The sequence below is a fragment of the Olea europaea genome, chromosome 10 (assembly GCF_002742605.1).
Source record: "Olea europaea var. sylvestris chromosome 10, O_europaea_v1, whole genome shotgun sequence".
In the NCBI taxonomy this organism is placed as follows: domain Eukaryota; kingdom Viridiplantae; phylum Streptophyta; class Magnoliopsida; order Lamiales; family Oleaceae; genus Olea; species Olea europaea.
This window is the reverse complement of record NC_036246.1, coordinates 16,208,436-16,223,052: the sequence shown is the minus strand read 5'-3', so window position 1 is coordinate 16,223,052 and position 14,617 is coordinate 16,208,436. Positions and strand designations below refer to the sequence as shown.

Genomic DNA, 14,617 nt, shown 5'->3' with positions numbered 1-14,617 from the left:
AGGGGTGTCGGGAGAGATAATGTATTATTTAGTTAGATGATCTTGTTACATGTACATAAATATTTGTATAACATATGATATAATATCGCATGACATTTCATCATTTATGAGTTTAAACCATAATCAACTTTTTTATCCAATCTTTTCTCTCTAAATCATATTATGTAATCTATTATGTACATTTTTCATGTCTAAATTAGTTCTTTCTAAATATATATATATATATATATATATATATATATATATATTTCTTTGTGAGATGTGCAGATGTAATAAGGATAATTTTATTACTCTTTGGTTTTGAACTCAACAAAATGTCCAGTTTTTTACTTATTTTCAATCTGCTTCTACTTATTCTTCCGCAATATGCATATTCTCATTCGATCGTTGAGTTTCTTCCTGGATTTGAGGGTCATCTTCCTTTCAAACTGGAAACTGGGTAAGCATTATTCATTTTTCATATTGAACTTTTAATCTTTGTAACCTAATGAAACTATTTTATTTTAGGGTCATATTTATTAATTATTAAAGTTTATTAAAGATACTTCAAAGTCGAGAAACGAAAGAAGACTTTCATCTCCAAGTTTAACTCAGACGTAACTTCCTTCTTTTTATTTTGGTTCGACATGATTGACAGGTATATTGGAGTTGGAGAATCGGAGGATGTGCAGCTTTTCTACTACTTTGTCGAATCAGAAACGAACCCAGAAAATGATCCTCTTATTATTTGGCTTACTGGAGGTCCTGGCTGTTCATCCTTGAGTGGTCTTTCCTATGAAATAGGTAATTTGCAGTAATTACTTTCAATAAACATTTGTTTTTTCCTATTTCGTTCGTATGCAGAATTAAGGGAGTTTTTTCAATGCATATATTTGAAATTTGGATGATTAAATTTGCAACCATTCTTCGCAAAAACTATTGAATCTATGATGGTACAGAGTATGGCTAGTTTACGCAATCTACTACCATGCACTTGGTCGTACTTTTATCTTTTTTTTTTTTTTTCCCCCTCTTTTGACGTTTAACCTAAACCTTTTAAAAAAAAGGTTGATCCTCAACTTTAAAGGCCCCCACCGATCCTGCTCTGGACCATCGTGGAGGAGGTAAATTCCAGGATGTGCCTCCCAGGAGCCAGGGTGGAGAGCACATGGATAGGCCAAGACTGTTAACTCATATGATAATTCCCGCTTGCAACAAAGTCAATTCCACCTTGCGGGGAATCGAACTCTGCACACTGCCGCGCTGAGCCCTATCCGCCCTCCCTTTTGCCACTGGGAGATATGCCCTAGGGGCAACCTAAACTTTTTATTTTAAGTGCAACATCGTCCTTTACAATAAGACAAAAATAAATAAACAACAAATAAAATAAAAAAATAAAAATAAAAATAAAAAAAACAACAAAAGTCTCTTCCCCTCCCATCTGTCTTTGATTCGAAATTGGTGAATGTCATCAAGAGAACGTGATTTGTAAGGAATGATCAGCTGAAAAAAGGTCAAAAAATTAGGTGCCAAGTTTGCTGACTGACCTTCTTGGGATAGTAGGTGGAAGTACCTTTCACCAACAGTCACTAACGTTTGTGTGAAGTTACAAGGGATCTATAAAGTTTTTTCCTAACTCATTGGTCAATAAAATTTATAATGGTTTTATCATTAGTCATTCGGGTTAGTAAATTTAGAATAACGCTATTTACAGTTACTGACTGTCATAAATGCTCTATATGGCATTCATGTGTCGATTAGTGATTTGATATATGAGCTAAGAAAAAACTACTATATTAATAAATTAAATTACAAATCGTTATGTAAGATGTCACATAAGACGATTACCGCAGTGAGAACTATAAATAGCATTACTGGTATATTTAATGCTATTTACCATCAATTGTGGTACGACATCACTCTAGGTGACATTAAATGTCATTAAATAAAATGTACAATTAAGGCCATGTTTGAGCTATATTTTTTTCAAAAAAATACATTCTTAAAGAGTGATTTGACATTATTTCAACCACATATTTTTTAATAAAATAATATTACACGTAAAACTAAAATTTTTCTTTATTTTTTAATCACACATTTTTCATCAATACACTATACAAAAATACATTCTAAGGAAAATAATATGGCTCAAACAAGGGCTTAATTAAAAGCAATGTTATTTAGTATAATTGATGTTAAAAAATAGTTATGAAAGATATAATTAAAAAATCACTCTATCTATCTTTTCATTGAACCCATCAATTAGAGCCATCTAAACTAATGTTGTAGTACAGTGATGTCAGATAGCGTTATTTTTAAATGAATAACATAATTTCATATTTAGCCCCTATTTAATCTCCAATATTTCTAACATATATATTATTTTTCTTTCTTCTTTTTAACTACACATTCTTTAATAAATAATATTACACGTAAATTTATAACTTTTTCATATTTTTTAGAGATACCAAAGAAGAACTCAGGACTCAAATTCCTTAGCTCTTACGCTCCTGCCTCCTACCCAGGAGTCAGATCGCTTCTAAATTCATAACTTTTTCATATTTTTGAATTGCATTCTCCATCAATACCATTCAAAAATGCATTCTTAGCCAAATAATGTGGATCAAAGAAATGCTTAATTGAATATATTACATAATGTCACATAAACTGGTGCTATATAACATTATCCGTAAAATTAACATAATTTGACGTGACATAGGTTAAGTGGACCAAACAACACTAATTCAATTGCCACGTGCATAAGTTGTGTTTTCCTTATTTTTTGATCTTTTTAGAAACAGACCTTTTTATTCTTTTTTTCACCAATAAGAGGGTATTTGGTGGAGATTAAAATATCGATAGAAATATTTGAAACGTGTGATTGAAAAGTTGTGAATCCTATGAAATATGTGGTTAAATCTAATATTGACTTTGAATTGAAATTTTAATCCAAAACCAAGAAGTGGCTAAGTATTTGTATTAGCGGTGCTTGATCCACTTCACATATATATTGTCACAATATATGTTATTTTTACCGAATGACTAATGATGTAACTGTATTAACCTTTAGTGATTAAATAATTAGAAAAACTTCAAGTTACAAACTTCAGTGAATGTGAATGTTGGTTATTCTATACGAGGATATAGTAACTTTTAATCATGACTAGTGGGATGAACGTGTTTTGCATTTTAATTGAATAATGTTAAAATAATTGTATGTAGAAATTATAGGATTACGTGGATAGAACATTGAGCCACAAATAATAGGTTGATGTGTAACTTTCAACATTTGCTTCCATTTATAACTCCTTGATATTAAAATGTGTGATTTTTAAATATATCTTGAAGGGCAAAAAATATATATATTTCCATATGTTGGTACTACTGATCTTGACATAACACACATTTTGAATATATTTAAATTTGAGGCCTCTCTCTGCAAGAAAAAACTAAAACTAAATTATTGTGTAAATTAAGAGTTTATGTCAAAAAAAAGTCTACAAAACCAAATTATCGCGTTGACTTTTGAAGGATTACACGTCGAACGTGATCTCCCGAATCAGACCCTGTTTGAGCCACAGTCTTTGGAAAAAAATATATTCTTAAACAATGATTTGATATCATTTTAATCATACATTCTTCAATAAAATAATATTACACGTAAATTCAAAATTTTTTCTTATTTTTTAACCACACATTTTTCATCAATACACTATTTAAAAATATATTCTTATAAAAATAATATAACTCAAACAAGACTCAATAAGAAACCCCAAAAGCAATTCACGAGATTTTAACTTTGAACACCTCCTCCCACCCACCCCGCCAACCACCCCACGCCGATCAAATTCAATTACTAAACTGAATGTTGTCTTGTATTTGTCATTAAAGGATCACCTTAAACAAGTGATCTCAAACACTATCTTGGAGCATTCACACATATCCAGGAATATTCCAAATTAATAAAAAGCTTATAATCAATAAGAAAATTAATTTTCCCTCATTGAAACCCATAATTTATTAATTTTACAGCATAAATACCAATCAAACCTTATAAAAATTCTAAAATTTTCTTTTCTAGACCTTGATTTAAGCTGGCATTGAGTAAAAAAACAATAATACATATTGATTTCTTTTTCCATTACCATAAATTTAATTAAAGAGCAGGTAATAATAAACACAAATTTAAAGTAAACTAAAAAAAATATGTAATTTAATTTAATTCAACATTTATACATAATTGTTAAAAATACCTTGGATTCTTGCACAAAAATGGAGATGTAGGGGCTTGAATTTTCCCAATATCGGCAAGGTAGCTGTAGAGATCATTGTAAAAGTCGTACACCTTTGGAGAGTCTTATTACTCGAACTCCATACTTCTCCAAACTGTCCAATGCAATGTCTCTAATATTTTCTTTATTTCACAACAATTGAACTGGATAAGCAAGCTTAGGATTGTAGCATGCCACATATAAACATATTTGCATCACCTAATAGCTTTTATCATTTACACGTTTCATGAAAGAGAAAATTAAGATCATTTTTAGTACTCTTAGTAACATACTTGAACCATAGTTCTCTTTGATTGTGTGGATAAACTCTTTGAGATTAGAAGATGAATTGTCTGCTTAGGAGCCCTTAAACTTGCTATTTTGATTGATATCGATTAATCTAGTTTCAAATCTATGCAAAAGTTAGTGACAATACATTATTATTACCATGATTTTTAAGGATTTTTACAAAAGCTTTCAAGATCTTGTAGAGAGGACATACTGAATTCCTTCAATTTTATAACAAGATCCTTTTTCTTTATTTTTTTGGTCTAGATTCTATTATGTGTTTTATCATATTATCTGGCTAGAGAAAAACAGAACAAACGTTTATAAACCAATTTCAACTCAATTACTACTTGGGTGGAGTATATATGAGGGTTATCTGCTATAAGGAGAACTTATCTATGTTATAATGTACTTCTCTTGATCTATACCCAAGATTTTGCCTACCCGTTGATGTGTACCAGATTTGGGTCAAACGGCGTGAATTCTTATCTGTAGGTATTGCATTTCTCTTTGAAGTTTTGATTGATACGTTTTCTGGGATTGTTGTACTTGATTGTCTTGAACCTATTTGATAAAATTACGCAGTGACAGTTTGGTCATAACTACAACGAAAGAGCAATTTCTATCCTAATTTGAATGTTGGAAAGTATCTAATAGCCGTAACCATGCTATTATTGTTGAATTGTGGTACCGTGCTCTATGAATATGATGCTACTTCTCAATGCAGGTCCATTTTCTTTTGATACCATTAACTATAATGGGGGATTGCCCTCGTTGGTTTTGAACTCTAACTCATGGACAAAGGTAAATGTCAAAGTATTTATGCCCTTGTAGCTTCATTAATTCACATACGATAGACGCGATTTTATCTTTTGTATACATATGCGATAGTATGATCATGCGTACGAATTAACTCAAACTCAATGGCGTCTCTTGAATTTCCAGGTGGCGAACATAATATTCTTAGACTCACCAGTGCTTACTGGTTTCTCTTATGCGAGAACTCCAACTGTGGAAGAGTGTACTGATATAGAAGCTTGTGGCTATGCCCATGAATTCCTTCAAAAGGTACTTTTTCATGGATTTCTTGCTAACTCTGTCTTTTGTGCTTTATATTTTCTTTTTTTGGAAAAAGAAAATTGGCTTCTAAATACTATGTATTTTCTTATTCTCTTGCCTCAGATAAGAAATTTTTACTAGAGTTGTGATCGGTTAATAACTAATTCATGCGATTGATGAAATGACTAGTAGATTTTAGCTTGCCATGTAACTGGTTTGGGTTTTGCGGGATTGTCTCAACTAAAATTTTTGCACTTGCAATCTTTTTTTTTTCCAAAATGTAATCAAATATTTTATTAATCAATGGAAAATACACATGAAGTGTATTATGAATTTACACCAAAAAGGAACAACATAAAATTGGGGAGCCCGTCTATATGCTTAGTAGTCGTAGCATTAAATCAAATATACAATGTCAAATAAAACAATTCTTTAATCTGCTTTGTTGTCGTGTTTTATCATTAAAACAACGACTGTTTCTTTCTCTTTATACATACCATACAATGCAACTCAGAATAAGGTTCTATATAAGCTTGCTATCATTGTGGCGAAACTTTTTCCTCTATGCTTTTAGCACGTCTTTCATACACCTCAGCAACACAATCCATGTGTTGAGATGCCAGAATATCATTCCACAACAAACGAGCAATATCATAGTGAAGGAACAATATATTTGTAAGGTTTTAGGATTTCATTGAAATGCCCTTTAATAGAAAAAGATGATAGGAGTCAGTACTTCTCTGGGCAGAAAAGAAGGGATTTCTTCAAAAGAAATCAAACAGTGATAAATCAATCTAATGTTCTTGTGAAATTGATTTTGCAGTGGTTGATTGAGCATCCCCAATTTATTTCCAATCAATTCTACGTTGGTGGGGACTCGTACTCTGGCCTTATAGTTCCTGTTCTAACTCAAATCATAGCAGATGGTAAGATGATCCAACTATTGTATGATGCTACTACAAAGCAAGGTTTGGAAGATATCCACTAAATAAGGAACCATGTCAATGAAACTTAACAATATTGACCAAAATATTGAATCAGATTAAAGACATAAAAAATATTTAATAATCATCGTAAACGTATAAATTTTACAAACATTTAAAAAAAAAAAAGCGAAGAACAAATTTCATAATTATTGAGCAATTATGTTATGACACCAAACTTTTTAAAAAACAGATTTCGGAATGTACCAAATGGATTGCTGCACAAAACTAATGTCCATAATAGCTTGTCGACAAACAATATTCAACGCGAAAATACTTTTTCGCCGAGACCTTAGGGCTTAAAATTTGACAGCTCACAATTTTGAGACTCAGAACAAATGAAGCTTTATTCAACTTCAAAAACCCTAATATTGCGAAATATAAACCATTATACACAAGTTATTAGGAAAAAGGGAAAGCATTTACATGAAAAGACAAAGGTGAGTCAGTTTAGATTCACTTGAGTAGGACTTCCCATAATTCCTTATATCTCACATTCAGAGATCCATTTTTTTTCTTTTTTCATACCAGTTAGACTGGTATAACTTTTGGATTCACCAGAGTGCAACTTTCATAAACTTTTCCTGAAACAAGTGAACACATAAGCCATCAGGATGTTGTAACTTGAAAAATAGAAGAGTATAATTTCCAAAAATATATATCACCTTAATTATTTTTCAAAAATATATAAAATTCAGTCCTTATTTAGCTAATGATAGTTAATAACTAATAATAGAGAGCAAATATCATATATGAATTCATTGGATTGAAGAATTTTCTGAGTCTTCATTAGTGTCCATTTAAATTCTCAATTTCGCATCATTATTAATCCAATGATGGTCCAATGAGTCGTGGCAAATAATAATACATTTAGTAATTGAACTTCTAATTCAATATAATGTTTACCATTTGAATAACTGTTCATTCAAACAAAAGACAATCAATTCTCGAAAATATAATTAACTACGATATAATCATATAAAAATCAATGTCCATATGACATTAATTGTATGTTTCCTTCGGGAATAAATACTAATTCAAAATGATATATTCTTCTAAATGTATGTTATTCTAAGAGCACATTGTATTTTATCATTGCTTCTTTAAAAGTCATATGTCAATATTCATTTGAAATATTGAAATTTGTAATTCATACTCTTCACAAGCAATCACATATTATTACAATAAATTATGCAAAGATTTACTCTTCATGAGTAAAAACACAATTTATTCTCTTCGAGAACAAGTAAAATCTAAATAAAATATTTATCAATAATAGTGTGCTAATCAAGAGAAAAAAACAAACTATTGTAATAAACAAATCTGCAATTAATAATCTTTCGAAATATTAATTATAATATTATGCTTCTTCAAAAGCAATAATATAATAAATTATTAATTTAAAATTTATAAAAGGGTAACAAAAAATATTGAATCAGATTAAAGACATAAAAAATATTTAATAATCATCGTAAACGTATAAATTTTACAAACATTTAAAAAAAAAAATCGAAGAACAAATTTCATAATTATTGAGCAATTATGTTATGACACCAAACTTTTTAAAAAACAGATTTCGGAATGTACCAAATGGATTGCTGCACAAAACTAATGTCCATAACACATTAAAAACTTCAACACTCGTATTTCTAGAGTTCAAAATGATAGTTATAATTAGAATGAGATAGATGATAAAACTATATAATTATCAATATAATTTTATAACAAGATCCTTTTTCTTTATTTTTTTGGTCTAGATTCTATTATGTGTTTTATCATATTATCTGGCTAGAGAAAAACAGAACAAACGTTTATAAACCAATTTCAACTCAATTACTACTTGGGTGGAGTATATATGAGGGTTATCTGCTATAAGGAGAACTTATCTATGTTATAATGTACTTCTCTTGATCTATACCCAAGATTTTGCCTACCCGTTGATGTGTACCAGATTTGGGTCAAACGGCGTGAATTCTTATCTGTAGGTATTGCATTTCTCTTTGAAGTTTTGATTGATACGTTTTCTGGGATTGTTGTACTTGATTGTCTTGAACCTATTTGATAAAATTACGCAGTGACAGTTTGGTCATAACTACAACGAAAGAGCAATTTCTATCCTAATTTGAATGTTGGAAAGTATCTAATAGCCGTAACCATGCTATTATTGTTGAATTGTGGTACCGTGCTCTATGAATATGATGCTACTTCTCAATGCAGGTCCATTTTCTTTTGATACCATTAACTATAATGGGGGATTGCCCTCGTTGGTTTTGAACTCTAACTCATGGACAAAGGTAAATGTCAAAGTATTTATGCCCTTGTAGCTTCATTAATTCACATACGATAGACGCGATTTTATCTTTTGTATACATATGCGATAGTATGATCATGCGTACGAATTAACTCAAACTCAATGGCGTCTCTTGAATTTCCAGGTGGCGAACATAATATTCTTAGACTCACCAGTGCTTACTGGTTTCTCTTATGCGAGAACTCCAACTGTGGAAGAGTGTACTGATATAGAAGCTTGTGGCTATGCCCATGAATTCCTTCAAAAGGTACTTTTTCATGGATTTCTTGCTAACTCTGTCTTTTGTGCTTTATATTTTCTTTTTTTGGAAAAAGAAAATTGGCTTCTAAATACTATGTATTTTCTTATTCTCTTGCCTCAGATAAGAAATTTTTACTAGAGTTGTGATCGGTTAATAACTAATTCATGCGATTGATGAAATGACTAGTAGATTTTAGCTTGCCATGTAACTGGTTTGGGTTTTGCGGGATTGTCTCAACTAAAATTTTTGCACTTGCAATCTTTTTTTTTTCCAAAATGTAATCAAATATTTTATTAATCAATGGAAAATACACATGAAGTGTATTATGAATTTACACCAAAAAGGAACAACATAAAATTGGGGAGCCCGTCTATATGCTTAGTAGCCGTAGCATTAAATCAAATATACAATGTCAAATAAAACAATTCTTTAATCTGCTTTGTTGTCGTGTTTTATCATTAAAACAACGACCGTTTCTTTCTCTTTATACATACCATACAATGCAACTCAGAATAAGGTTCTATATAAGCTTGCTATCATTGTGGCGAAACTTTTTCGTCTATGCTTTTAGCACGTCTTTCATACACCTCAGCAACACAATCCATGTGTTAAGATGCCAGAATATCATTCCACAACAAACGAGCAATATCATAGTGAAGGAACAATATATTTGTAAGGTTTTAGGATTTCATTGAAATGCCCTTTAATAGAAAAAGATGATAGGAGTCAGTACTTCTCTGGGCAGAAAAGAAGGGATTTCTTCAAAAGAAATCAAACAGTGATAAATCAATCTAATGTTCTTGTGAAATTGATTTTGCAGTGGTTGATTGAGCATCCCCAATTTATTTCCAATCAATTCTACGTTGGTGGGGACTCGTACTCTGGCCTTATAGTTCCTGTTCTAACTCAAATCATAGCAGATGGTAAGATGATCCAACTATTGTATGATGCTACTACAAAGCAAGGTTTGGAAGATATCCACTAAATAAGGAACCATGTCAATGAAACTTAACAATATTGACCATACTTATCTCTCATACTTGCTTCTGTCAGCTGAATTTTGAAATTATTTTAGTTCATTCGAAAATAAAAGTATGTTAAACCTTCTTTGTTAAATAATAAAATATTTGAATTCATAAATATTAAATTAAATTGTTGTAATTCTAGTTTCAAAATGTAATTTGAGTAAAACTTGAAGGAGTAATTATATTCCATATGTTTATAAGTAAATTCAAATTTTGTATAAATAAAAAAAAAATTTTAATTAATATAATGTATTAATTGTTAAACTCCTATATTAAAAAATACCAAAAAAATAGTTTCAAGGGAATTCTCATGGAAAATTGCATCCTTAAAATATTAAATAAAATGCCATAATGCCATCTTTTTGTCATATGGCATTTTAAATTTACTTACAATTTAGTCAAGCAAGCAAAAAACTAAGTACAAGTTATTAACATTTTCAAAAACTGCAAAGAGCGATGTATATTCGCCAATGATTCTGCAGCTGTTTACATTGGCATCTGCGACTATTTTTCAAATTAACCTTTTAGTTTTAGAAATAAATTCACTTGAGGGCCATGAAATGCCAAAGAGAAAAACCAAATTGTCATTAAGGAAATATGACAATGTGTAGTTTCAACTTTGCAGGTATTGGAGCTGGTATCAAACCTATTATTAATCTTAAGGTTTTCACTATTTCTATTGATCTATTAATGAATACATGCCCGTGTTACTAAAGGGTTGTTTGAGCCCCATTTTCTTCAAAAAAATGCATTTTCAAATAGTGTTAGATGAGAAATGTGTGGTTAAAAAATAAGGAAAAGTTTTAGATTTACGTGTAATATTATTTTATTGAAAATGTATGGTTGAAATAAGGTCAAATTACTGTTGAAGAATGTACTTTGATGAAAAAAAGGGGATTCAAACAAGGGCTAAGATCCCAATGAAAAGAATGAAAAAATGAACTAAAATTTTCGCTACATGGGCCGTCTTTTTTGCATTTTCCTTTTCTCCCTTTTTTTTTTTTTTTGGTTGTTACATAGGACATCTCATATTACTACCCACCACTTATCCATATAGGTCAAATACTTTTATCAACATAAGCTGCTAGTTTATCACTTTTGGTCATTTTCCTATTAGTGATTGTTAGTGTCCCCTTTCAAGGATTTTTGGTGCTTGTAGAAACTTGCAAGAGTGGCTTGCTAAAGAATTCACCAAAAAATTCGGATAAGTGATGATGCATACCTTAAGGATTTTGGAGCAAGTAGAATTTAGTTGATTTGAAAAAGATATATATGTAGAATTCAATCACGTAGAATTCAATCACCCAACAAACATAAACAGGGACAACTGAACTTGGGGCTGTAAATTTTAAGCAATAATCTGGTTTCAGCCCAATGCTTCACTAAATAGATTATGATATTGTCATGGTTTCAGGGATACATACTCGGAAACCCTGTAACCTCTCATAGTGACCTCAATTACAAGATCCCATATTCTCATGGAATGGGATTTATTTCCAGTGAACTTTACAAGGTCAGTTTCTTTTTAAAGATTCTTGGAAATTTTTTCTTATTCATCTTGTTCATTAATAGATTACTGGCTCAACTGTGACTTGAAAGTCGAGCAATTTACTCGTCATATAATTAAGGGAACAGCAGTGATGGAAACCAACGATATTAAATCATTTTATATATAAACTTATTACCTCCATATTCAAAAAGTTATATCAATTGCCTCTGATAATTTAAACTTGACACTACTTGGGGGAAAACATATTTTTTACCAGGAGAGAATTGGACAGTATCTAGAAAGAGAGACATGATTCTATCAAGTACTGAATATTCCAATGTTCCAAATATGTGTGAGAGGTTAATAACCTATCTCATAATCAAAGGCCTTCATAAATGCGTGCGGTTTTTAATGTGAACTAAAATTAACACATATTAAGCCGTGAAAATTAATACTTCATATCCTTCTTTTGCAGTCTCTGAAGAAACATTGCAAAGGAGAATATTTTCGGATTGATCCAAATAATGCACTGTGTAATCAGGGTGTTCAGGCTTTCAATGAAGTATGCTACTATTTGGAAGACCAAACTTGTTTCTTATATTACGATCGGTTATTAAAGGTCCTTTATCATACACTTTGCAGTGTGTCGATGGAATTAATGACAAGCATATTTTGGAGCCAAAATGTGATTTTGACTATATAAACCAACAGCAATTGTTTGGCAAAAGAAGATCTCTTGATGATATATTCAGAAAGCCAAACAAAGGTTTTAGCTGTCGTGTAAGTACTCTTGTTTTTGTTTCCTTTGCATGCATGAATAGAAATGCATGGCGTATAAAACAAATAAGGATCTCAAAAATCCATGGTTGACTGCCATCTTGGATTGCAAAATCATCATAATTCGTATTAATTGTCAACTTCTTGTGCATGAATTGATATGATATGATGTGGGTTTGTGAACATACCTTATTATCATTCACTCATAAAGTTCAGGGACATTTAGCTCCTTTTTTTTCTTTTTTTTTTTGAGATTTTACTCGGTGTCAATTAGGCAGTCTGTGGACAATGCTTTTTCCCTTGCTCAATGCCCAGTATAGGAAAAATTTGGATTATATAAGAAAAAAACACAACGGCACTACTTGTTTTCATGTACCAGGCTGGTCATTTCTCAAGAACAATAGCTAAAGGACTTGCATGGTCTCAGGCCTCAGCTTGATTGGCATATAACACCTTTGAAATTGAGTGAATTGTTATCACTTCATGATTACAGGCTGAGGAATTCGTGCTCGTTATTAATTGGGCAAATAACCGGGATGTCTTCATGATTACAGGCTGAGGAATTCTTGCTCGTTAGTAATTGGGCAAATAACCCGGATGTCCAAGAAGCTCTCCATGTTCGAAAGGTAACTAGTAACCTTGATATATAGTGCTTGACTGAAATAAACTTCTAAAAGTTGAAGTTTCAATTTATTTATTTATTTATTTTTTTCACAGGGGACTATAGAAGAATGGGTGCGATGCAATCGTCATTTAACAACTTTCACGATAACTGTTGTGAATTCAGTGCCTTACCATAAAAATCTCAGCATCAAAGGTTACAGATCACTTATATACAGGTCTGAAAACTTTAATCAGGATACTCAAACAAATTTCATTGAAATGCATGCTGAAGTTTTATGTAATTGAAACAGTGGTGACCATGATCTGGTTGTTCCCTTCCTTGCGACTAGAGCTTGGATAAAATCTCTAAATTACTCCATTGTCGATGAATGGAGACCATGGATTGTAAATGACCAAGTGGCTGGGTGGATACTCGAATTCCCTACTTTCTTTGTACTTTGAGATTCATCTTATTTAAAATGCTGAATTAGCCTTTTCTTTTGCCCTTCTGCAGCTACACAAAATCTTATTCTAATCAAATGACATTTGCAACAGTAAAGGCAAGGAAATTACTCGATTATTCTGCTTTTAGCCACTGTTCCCTTAATAAATATATCTGAAAAATTAAATTAGTTCCTAATTGTTTACCATTTATTTGTGCATTATGTTTTTGTTGACAGGGAGGAGGCCACACGGCTCCTACATACAGGCGCGAAGAATGTTTTGCTATGTTTAAAAGATGGATATCTTATGAGCCTATATAGCCTTTCCCAAGTTTTGCTGCTTTGTCTTGTATAGGGGAGTTCCCTTGCTAAAATCTCCATTTCTTGAGATCATTTCCTATTTCCCAAGTTTCATATAAGCTACTGAGGGGATTATTGCTAGCATGTTTCCTAAATTCTACTATTGAAACTCAAAATTCAATTTATATGGATCAAAATGCAATATACAAGATTTTCAAACGGTAAAGAATAGAAGGAAAAAGCAACAGTAGTTGCATCCCTTTCTCTTATCTCTTTTTATAATTGATTGATTTGGGAGAGATCAATTGACCTCGTCCATCATTAGAGTATGCAATAGATGCTCTCGAAGTCATATGGCTTATCAATGGATATAGTTATCAACCCAAGTATGGAAGGAGAGAATTCTTCTCTAGTGGATGGATATTGATTATTCTATTAGGAAAGATAAACCAACTGAAATCACCGATGCCAGCATTGCAGCACACATTGCTTTTTATGAATAATGAAAGCGATCTAATCGTCTCAGCGTGATGTTCATAAAGACTAAAATTTCAACTCGTCACTTCAGGTAAAGCATTAGCAAGCACTCTTGTAATGAAGTTTTTATCCTTAAAACTCAACGGTGTGAAAGGTGTGCGCAACCACATCATGCAAATGATTACGGTTCAACTTGAGAAACTCGAGGTTGAGATGTCTTAATCCTTCATTGTGCACTACATCTTGAATACTCTCCGATAACAGTATAGACCTTTCAAAATCTCATACAACACATTTAAAGATAAATGAATTAATGACTATGTATGTTCAAGAAGAATGGAGGCTAATAATGGAACAAAATGAAAGTGTAA

At 31.4% G+C, this 14,617-nt stretch overlaps 1 protein-coding gene across 3 annotated transcripts; it reads left to right on the top strand.

Annotated features, from left to right (window-relative positions):
- Positions 1-266: 266 nt before the first annotated feature.
- On the top strand, positions 267-13,988 carry LOC111401376 (serine carboxypeptidase-like 11). 3 transcript variants are annotated; one of them, XM_023029080.1, is made up of 14 exons: positions 267-439; positions 638-783; positions 5,266-5,342; positions 5,484-5,606; positions 6,421-6,523; positions 10,783-10,820; positions 11,572-11,670; positions 12,122-12,208; positions 12,289-12,426; positions 12,978-13,049; positions 13,141-13,262; positions 13,338-13,451; positions 13,541-13,586; positions 13,707-13,988. In XM_023029080.1, exons 1-14 carry the CDS (start codon positions 315-317, stop codon positions 13,788-13,790), a joined length of 1,374 nt encoding a protein of 457 aa, XP_022884848.1. In that variant the 5' UTR covers positions 267-314; the 3' UTR covers positions 13,791-13,988. The 3 variants fall into 3 exon arrangements, with proteins under 3 accessions (XP_022884848.1, XP_022884849.1, XP_022884850.1); XM_023029081.1 differs by lacking the exon at positions 13,338-13,451; XM_023029082.1 differs by lacking the exons at positions 267-439; positions 638-783; positions 5,266-5,342; positions 5,484-5,606; positions 6,421-6,523 and adding exons at positions 8,221-8,874; positions 9,016-9,138; positions 9,953-10,055.
- Positions 13,989-14,617: the final 629 nt, after the last annotated feature.

Coding starts and splice junctions, on each gene's coding strand:
- LOC111401376 (XM_023029080.1), top strand. CDS start 315: ATGTCCAGTTTTTTACTTATTTTCAATCTGCTTCTACTTATTCTTCCG. Junction 5,343..5,483: donor ACTCTAACTCATGGACAAAG/GTAAATGTCAAA, acceptor TTGAATTTCCAG/GTGGCGAACATAATATTCTT. Junction 13,263..13,337: donor TACAGATCACTTATATACAG/GTCTGAAAACTT, acceptor TAATTGAAACAG/TGGTGACCATGATCTGGTTG.